Source organism: Trematomus bernacchii, unplaced genomic scaffold, assembly GCF_902827165.1.
Source record: "Trematomus bernacchii unplaced genomic scaffold, fTreBer1.1, whole genome shotgun sequence".
Taxonomy (NCBI): Eukaryota; Metazoa; Chordata; class Actinopteri; order Perciformes; family Nototheniidae; genus Trematomus; species Trematomus bernacchii.
Genome location: NW_022988066.1, coordinates 1,420,179 through 1,428,664, shown reverse-complemented (window position 1 = coordinate 1,428,664; position 8,486 = coordinate 1,420,179). Strand labels below are relative to the sequence as shown.

Below are 8,486 nucleotides of genomic sequence, written 5' to 3'. Positions count from 1 at the left end.
TGTTGGACAGTCCTTCAGGGTGGTCCGACTACATACCCCACCAAAGAGCACTTAATAGAAAACAAAGGTTGGCCTATATTTACATGTCTTCATTTGCTGAGGGCAGATAGAATCAACCGCCAACTGGGATGTCACTACTTTACAAAATGTGACATAGAATCTGTCCTCAGCCTGTGCTGCTGAACCTTTTCTAACCGAGGTCCTCTTGATGTTATTCTGAAGACCGTTGATATAGATTATTAAATCTATAAGTGTTTGTAGCTTTATTTTCCCTGTTAACTAAAAGATGCAATTACTCTCAAAATGTGCCAGATTTCTTTTTCTTCAAGTACCCACTCTAGACTTTGCTCAATCACATCACCTGGACCAGTCTCACAACCGTTGTCCCTTAACTCATTAAAGGGGATCTCCAGTGTTATTGCACTTGCATACATTTGGGGAAAATAAACACTTATAATGGTTGAAATGATAGCATTACAGACTGAGATCTTCTGGACATTAGTCTTAAGGTTCAAGCTCTAAACTACTGGATCCTACGTTCCCCATAATGCAACTTGAAAGCATATTTTCTTTCACACTCACTGCCTCTTAAAAGGACTGCTTCATCCAAAAAATGACATTTGTAAACAGAGAAAAGTCAAACTTTTTCACAAGATCCATTTAGAAACATGTCTTGGCAAATGTGATTCTTTATGCAGTGTTTTAGGTAGCAATGTTTAAGAGATGCACAGGTTTTGGAAGTAGTGAGCATAGAAGGTTTTTAGTATAGTTTTGCTGTTAAACGCAGTCCCAATTCAAGACGTTGCTGTTGTAGGTTCTTTGTTCACCTTGGAGGTAAGAAACATGTTTCTTCAGGAATTCAAAGTAACACTGGTTGAGTAATTGATATATACATGGTCATTTTGTGGGTGAGGTGTTGCTTTGATCTGCAAGGTTGACTGTTAGCAGAATATTTGTATCCATTTTTTCATACAACAGACACGCAAGTAACTCTTAACATTTTATTTTTACAAAAAGAAAACAATAGTCTTACACAGGTACAGATATTGCATTCGTTCAGTTACAGACACACCCTCACTCCAATAGCAGTTTGCCTTTATGTATAAAAACTATAAACTAAATCCTCATTCAGTCCAGCTCTTGGTGGATGCAATAATACAGTACACAATAAACCAAAAAAGATGAAACCTGTGAAATTGAACAAAGTTCACCCAAAAAAAAATGCATCTCTTCAGCATTGGAGCGATTTTTGTTTGTTTTCTATTTGACACAGATTTACATGTTACTAAAGCGCTGTCTGTGGACGTATGCATCTCTGTGTGCTCGGCTGTTTCCGTTGCTTCTTCTTTCTTCATAATACAATCCAGGTACATCGGTCACTGTCTGCCAACACTTGCAGGGACGAGCCTACGGGTGAAAATTCATTATTGTCCTCACACACAAATCAACATTTGCACCATTGTCTTCAAAATGGTTATGATAGCACATGTTTCTTTTGGCTGGCAGTGAGGATTACATTAGGTCTACACAGTTCTAATGATACCTCCGGGGAGTGTTTACTTCTATGACAGAAACTGACTTTCAAATGTATTACACATAACCAACACTCATACTAAATAAAGACTTACATTTATCTGAAATAAACACTTAAAATTATCAAAGAAATCCCAGAGCACTTGGTATTATTCATACTGGCTCACAAGGTCAGTAATGATGTAACATGGGTGTATTAATGTGTAATGAGGTAAAGAACTGTAATATGGGTCTAATAACAGTGGAAAGTGTCACATGTCACGATAGGTAAATTATAGGTATAAATTAAAATGCGATGACTGAAAAGCTGTTTTTGTTTTCTGGCTGCTGATTTAGCCCATTTTTACAGCAGACATAATGACATGTCATAGTAGGAAGTAGGGCTGTGCAATTAATCGTATTTTAATCGCAATCACGATTTTGGCCTGCCAAAATTACGAAAACAACATAATCGAAAAAAACAATTATTTTGCTTTGCTAGTTGTGACAGTGCACTAGAACATATTTGATCTAATTAATTTTGGTCTCATTTATTTGTATTTATCATATTTATATACGTTTAGTAGCTTGTGGAAGTGCGCTCCAAAATATTTGTTGATCTTGTTTATTGGTATTTATTATTTTGATATTATTTATTTAAATGTATAATTTATTTTATTTATTTTTGTATTGGTTTTTTCAGTTGAATTATACGTTCAGGGTAATCAACAGTTAAAAATATACTGTTCAAATTATTATTTGTATTTGTTTTAAAGTTCAATAAATGGATTTTTTCAAAGTCAATGAATAATCGTATTTAATAATCGTGATATCAATTATTGACCCAAATAATCGTGATTATGATTTTTGCCATGATCGCACAGCCCTAGTAGGAAGACACAGCTGAAGACACATTACCGTTTTATGTCATCTTCCCAATAAGCCAGGACAATGTGACAGAATGCACTATTCTAGCTGAATAGAGTTCAGCCATCATTCATTTTGAATGTTTACACCTGTGTGTTTCCTGCTGTGTCAAAAGCTCTTCTGTATATTTTCCAGGCTGACACACTTTTATGATTTACTGGGACATTGAAATAGAACAGCACCATCATTAACGTTATTACTAACACCTGTGTTTTTCCTACTGTAACAAGTGTCAAACTGTCTGCTGAGAACAAGTTCCTCTTGTGGGGGTTTAGCGACACACTTGAAAGGTGCAAAGCCAGCATTAGTTTAACCTGAGCTTTTCCTGCTGCGACAAGTCAAAATGTGATCCATTATTAGAGACATACTGTTGCATGATGTGAACAAGAAATGGTTGTAAGCCTCAAAGCAAATCAAGCTAACAGGCTAGAGGCTGTATCAGAGAAAATGTTCTAATACTGCATCTAAATGTGCGTACTGATGTGTTATTTTGAGTGCATCAGTGTAAATAATTTGCTACTGTCAATAATGACATTGCTAGCTAGCTAACAGTTCTGAAGGCACAGCAGCCGTGTGCGATTTAAAACAATGCTAGTCGAGATTCACCCCCCACGCAAGTGTTCAGTGTACGAAATGACAGTGTACTTGGGAAAGTATCTGAAAGGCAAAAAAGCTCTTGTTATGCCAGCTTAAGCCAAGCTAAACACTCTGTATCGGTTTCTCATTGAAACCTACCAAAACATTAAACCTATTGAAATGTGCAAAAACAATGACAGTCAGTTAACTTTAAGACAGGTGAGTTACAGGTGTTGGCAACATCTGTAGAGGAATTCAAAGATATTAGTGTGGGTGTGTGTGTGTGTGTGTGTGTGGGGGGGGGATGTATAACCATAACTGTTTGGTGGCAACACATTGTGAGTGTCTACCGTATGCCTCTCTTTAGGTTCTACCTGCTGGCATTTTGTTGTTTTTTTCAAAGGCAATAAACAAGCAGCCATTAGGAACGTTGGCAAGTAAGGACAGCTAAATGGTACACCTTATGATAGGATAGGAGAAATGGATTAGGAACTGTTCATCTAATATAAATCAGGTCCTTACCCTATTACCATGGTTACCAATCAGTTAAGATGGTAAACATGTTTATTTAACACGGCCCACACTGTTCAGATGTGAACAGAAAAATTAAAGATGTGAAGTTTAAATCCATGTGTGTGTGTGGTAGGGCTGCACGATATATCGTATCGTGATGATTTCTTTTTTTAATTGTTTAGGACTTGCGATATTAAGTAGGCAAATTAACTCAAACACGTCAAGTTACAATTATTTTGCTGCTTGCTACAAAAGGAAAACTTGCGCAGCTCTCATGTCAGGGGTACTTGAGTGAGTGACATGCGGGCTCTACATACACAGCAAACCACCAATCACAATCAAATCTCCAAAGCAAACGGACCCGGTGATTAAAGGTCAAAACACTGAATAAAGTAGTTTCATGTGTTTCTCCAGGGCAGTTCGGCGCTGCTAACCGAGCTAGCTCAACTTGTTGCTCTGATAACTTAAGATCCAGACGCCCGTGACTAAAATACTTCATCCGGTTAAATGTAGTTACAAAAATACCAATTGAATAGCATTAAAGTTCAAGAAAGGATGGTTTGCGGGAAAAAAAACGGTCTTTTTTTCAATTCCTGTATGTTTTCATATCGCAATATATATCGCAGGGGGAAAAAAATCGCAATGTCAGTTTTTTCCAATATCGTGCAGCCCTAATGTGTGTGTGTGTGTGTGTCTCACCTTTGTGTAGAGCTTCGTTGGTCATGCGATTGATGTAGCGGGAGCTGCTCTCGGGAACCAACCACTTCATCACCGTGTTCACACACGACTTCCTGTAAGAACTCCACACACTCCCACTGACAAGGGAGAGAGAATGAACACTTTAACTCAAAATAAAGGAAACATAACAAGAAATACACTAACAAAAAACAAAATGTGGTGTGTGGGGGGGTTGGCAGAAGTTCCTCACCTGGTCTGACCCTTGACCTCAGTCAGGTCACCTACACCCACGGTGCAACACACACCTGTGTTGAGGTCCCAGCTGACCTGCAGGTTGGAATGATACGTGTTTGGCCTGGAAACAAAAACAAGAAAAAGCAGACTTTAGTGGGACGAGAATAATTAGCAGGGCTGAAGAGGGCTTTGGGTTTATCTAAGACACGTACCTGCAGTGCTCCTCGTCCACGTTGGAGAAGGCCAGTAACAGCAGACCAATGTTGATCATCACAGTGTTGGTTTCAGGACACACCTGAGACCCATCATACACCCATTATCTCCAGGTCAAATACAAAATGTTCTTCCTGTTTTTTTGTTCCAGCTCAAACAGGAGAGCTAGAAACAATCCATCTACTAGGGCTGAACAATGACATTCAAATTCTAATTTGCATGCTACGCTGTTGTTGTTTTTTTCAATCAATCATGCATGCATATTCAATGTGTTTACCCTGGTATTTATGTAGTTGTTTTGTGTGTGTTTGTGTACTGACCTCTAATATCACAACATCGTAGTCGCTGAACGAGCAGAACTGAGGGGCCCAGGCAGCATCGCTCCTGATCACCTCATTGATGAGATACTCAAAGTCTAAAGTCAGCTGCTCCACGCACACACTCTGCAGGAGATATAAAACAGGTTCAATGTACCTGATTATTGACTCTAGATTCCAGGTAACATGTGTATTCCAGTGTTTCTGAATCAGCCACAGATATACAAACACGCACCTGTCCATTGTGTGGCCCGGTGACCAGCTGCAGGTTCCGTCCCTTCAGGTCAGTGACTGTGAAAGGCAGCTGAACTTTATCGTCTTCATAACCTGGAGACACGGAAACAGAGAAGAAGAATGTGGGTCAGCAGCTTCAGACATTTTTCACTCATTCTTCATCTGTGTGTCCTCCCTTTTTCTCTCACCTCCTGCACCTCCCGCAGGCTGCTCCGCTGCCCCCGGCTGTTGGAGGCGGTACTGCAGGAGTGAATAGTTGACATATCCAGGCTCGCTGGGGCCAAACTCCTGGGATGAGGATGGGGGGGAGGAAGAGCATGAGGAAGAGGAGGCAGGAGACATCCCTTGTTCAGAGGCCTGTGGCACACTGTGGCTCCCTCTTGATGTTGACGCTTGTGGTAAAATAGTCCGTCTTTCCTCTTCCTCCCTCCTCTTTTTACAATCTGCCTCCTCCCTCTTTGTCTCTTCAGTAATCCCTTTGTCTCCTGGTAACTGCGCTGCCTCCTTCGTCCCATCAGATGGTCTTCTCTCAGCCTGGTCTTCGTCCTCTTTCCCCCCTCCTCCTCCCTGGGCCCTCCTGAAGAGGTCAGCTGCAAACTCTCGCGCTCGAACGGCTGCTTGCGACTGGCTCGGAGATGAGGGAATCGAAGTGGGTCTGCTAGGTGGCGGTCGGCTTTCGGGAGATCCCTGAGGTAGTGAGGAAGAAGAGGCCGAGGATGTGGAGGAAGAAAATGTAGAGCCTTGACTTGACAGAGACGCTCTCTTTGTGTAAAGAATCTGTGATGACTGGCCCTGCTTACCTGCAAAAGAAACATTATGATGTCACATGATGGTAACAGGCAGGGATTAATGGGAATCAATAACGAGCTGTTTGTGTTAGAGTGTTACCTGGGCAGAGTGAGATGCCGCAGGCCACCAGAGAGTAGCTAGTGTTCAACAGGATGACCTGGTCCTTTTTTAGCTGGAAAGCTGGCTGGAAGGTGGGGAACGGGTACACCACCTGGTACCTGCTGTTGAGCACATAGCCATGCTCCAGACACTCACCACTTCCTGGGGAGAGAAAGGGATGAAGTCAGATTAGAAAGAGAGAGAGAGATAGGGACAGGAAACAATAAAGTAGTCAATGTGTGAGTATGTGTGTATTAACCTGTGCGTATGGTAGTGGCTGAGGGAACAGGGCAGCAGTAAGAGCAAGGTTTAGGTGGAGGCATGGAGGCAATAGTGATGTAGATGTCTCTGTTGTTTTCATCACTCATCATTAAGTTCATCAGCACGGAGCTTGAACTGCGTGTACTGGCAGGTGGAAGGACACATCAATTACTCATCATTACCTAAACATTGCAAAATAAATAGCCAGATATGCATCAGCTTAATATTGAGATCTTTTTGTGTCCTTACTTGAAGCCAAAGATAACGATTTTGGAGTGGTCATTTGGCCACTCACACACGGTCAGGTAGAGGTCGCTGTAGATCTCCTCTCCTGCAAACAGACGTACATGATGGACCTAAAGAGAAAAAACAGAGATGAGATAAAGAAAAGCACATCCGTAAATTAATATGGCTTATCCAAGTTCTTCACTTATAACTCTCAAAGAAGGATGTGGTTTTGCATAGAATTCTAATGGAGTGAGTACGTTTCTTTTCATTTACCTGTTTGAGTCTACTGTGCAGGTTAAACTCCCACCAATAGAGATGGTAGGTATAGAAAGAGAAGTCGTCGTCTTCTCCACAGTCGCTGGTGTAGGACAGAACGTAGCGACCGCATTTGGTAAAACCCAGAAACACATGCCTGGAACAAAAAACATCACACAACACTGTAAAACAGGCCTCTGCTTCAATAATACACATAATCAATCGTCAATAGGAGTATAATGGCCACTAGTAGGTAGGGATTTTCTAATCCAATAAGTAAATTAAGTGTCGACACATATTTGTTAATTAAGGGAAAACAAAGCATTGGTATTGGACATAAATTATTGTATTGAGACTGAAAGAGTTGTATTGGTGCATCCGTACTAACAGATAATATTCAGAGAGCAGGAGCATCAACAATCCTCATTAACACACCATTTGGTTTGAAATGCTTTCAGTTTAACAAAGTGTATTTCTGTCCATTGTATAAGACAAGTTGCATAATGACAACAAACCCATTGAGTAAACACACGCACTGACCCTGCTCTCAGGAACTCCTCACTGACGATGTTCTTCAGCGGGACACACACTCGAGGTGGCAGCTTCCTAAAGAGACGCTGAGAAAAATGTCCTGACAGCTGCAGGGCAGGCAACAGAGTAGTTTTAGACAACATAAGTCAAATACAAAGTGCATCATAACGCATGAAAAGTGTGTGTAAAAGATATGGAAATTGCACTAATAATGAAATAGCTTGTCGTTGATACAAAACAAACTCAGCTTCAGTCATAACCCTGCACAGTAACACGCAATGATCTTAATGGCTAGCGTATATACAGTAAACCATTTGCTTATAAATCAAACATACTAACGTGGGTAACGTTATATCTGATGGTTGCATTAATTACTTAATGTGCAATCCGGCAAGTTTCTGCTGTGGTTTAGCTAGAGCTTTCACGGTTCAATATGAAACGCTGTTGACGGGTTGACTAGGCTAGCACGCCAACACTGCTCACACTGGAGTCTACAGGCATGTTAGCAAGCCACACCAAGAGATATACATATCGAGAAAGGTTGCTTGAAAGCAAGGGGGATAGTTTCCATACTTAGCATAGACAAATTAGCCACCTGCCTGCCATTAGATGTTAGCTTTCGAGCTAGTTAGCAGCTAGCTCCAGAACGCTTTAACAACAGCGGTCATACATTCTCTGAACTACTCTTGCAGTGTTTAATATCACACGTTTTCTGAATTCATGCCTACCTTCCCACGCATGAGAAGCTTCACGACATGGTCTTTGTGTTTTCTTTGAGATTTCTGTTTGCTAGCGTCCTTTTCTGATTTCGAGCTGGGCGCCATCTCCCTCTCAACTGTAGTAGCTCGCTCCAGTCAGGACTGACGTGATTGGTCCGCAGGCCGCACGAGACAGCCCTTATCGCCGGTGGACGCATCCATGACGGACGAAACAAAGGTGGAACACAACAGCGATGACTGCAGGAAGCCCCTACAAAAGCGATGTCTGAATTATACATATATAAATGAATCGGTGTCACTTACAGAATTAAAATGTATACACAATCAGTCTGACATCGGGTGTCATGTGATGCGTCTTTAGCATGGTGTTTAAATTGGGAGCGACCAACTCTCAAACACA

General features: G+C 41.3%; 1 protein-coding gene across 1 annotated transcript; it reads right to left on the bottom strand.

Moving 5' to 3' along the window:
• Positions 1-987: 987 nt before the first annotated feature.
• Positions 988-8,236, bottom strand: dcaf15 (DDB1 and CUL4 associated factor 15). Its single transcript, XM_034120787.1, has 13 exons — positions 8,096-8,236; positions 7,377-7,474; positions 6,855-6,993; positions 6,603-6,709; positions 6,352-6,497; positions 6,093-6,254; positions 5,393-6,004; positions 5,206-5,297; positions 4,974-5,096; positions 4,653-4,735; positions 4,457-4,561; positions 4,228-4,343; positions 988-1,407 (listed from the first exon to the last, which is right to left on the bottom strand). Exons 1-13 carry the CDS (start codon positions 8,189-8,191, stop codon positions 1,352-1,354), a joined length of 1,935 nt encoding a protein of 644 aa, XP_033976678.1. The 5' UTR covers positions 8,192-8,236; the 3' UTR covers positions 988-1,351.
• Positions 8,237-8,486: the final 250 nt, after the last annotated feature.

Excerpts from the sequence above, each read along its gene's own strand:
- dcaf15 (XM_034120787.1), bottom strand. The coding sequence starts at position 8,191 with ATGGCGCCCAGCTCGAAATCAGAAAAGGACGCTAGCAAACAGAAATCT. Across the intron at positions 4,344-4,456 it reads GAGGTCAAGGGTCAGACCAG|TGGGAGTGTGTGGAGTTCTT; the intron begins GTGAGGAACTTC and ends CTCCCTTGTCAG. Across the intron at positions 1,408-4,227 it reads CAACGAAGCTCTACACAAAG|GCTCGTCCCTGCAAGTGTTG; the intron begins GTGAGACACACA and ends TTTCACCCGTAG.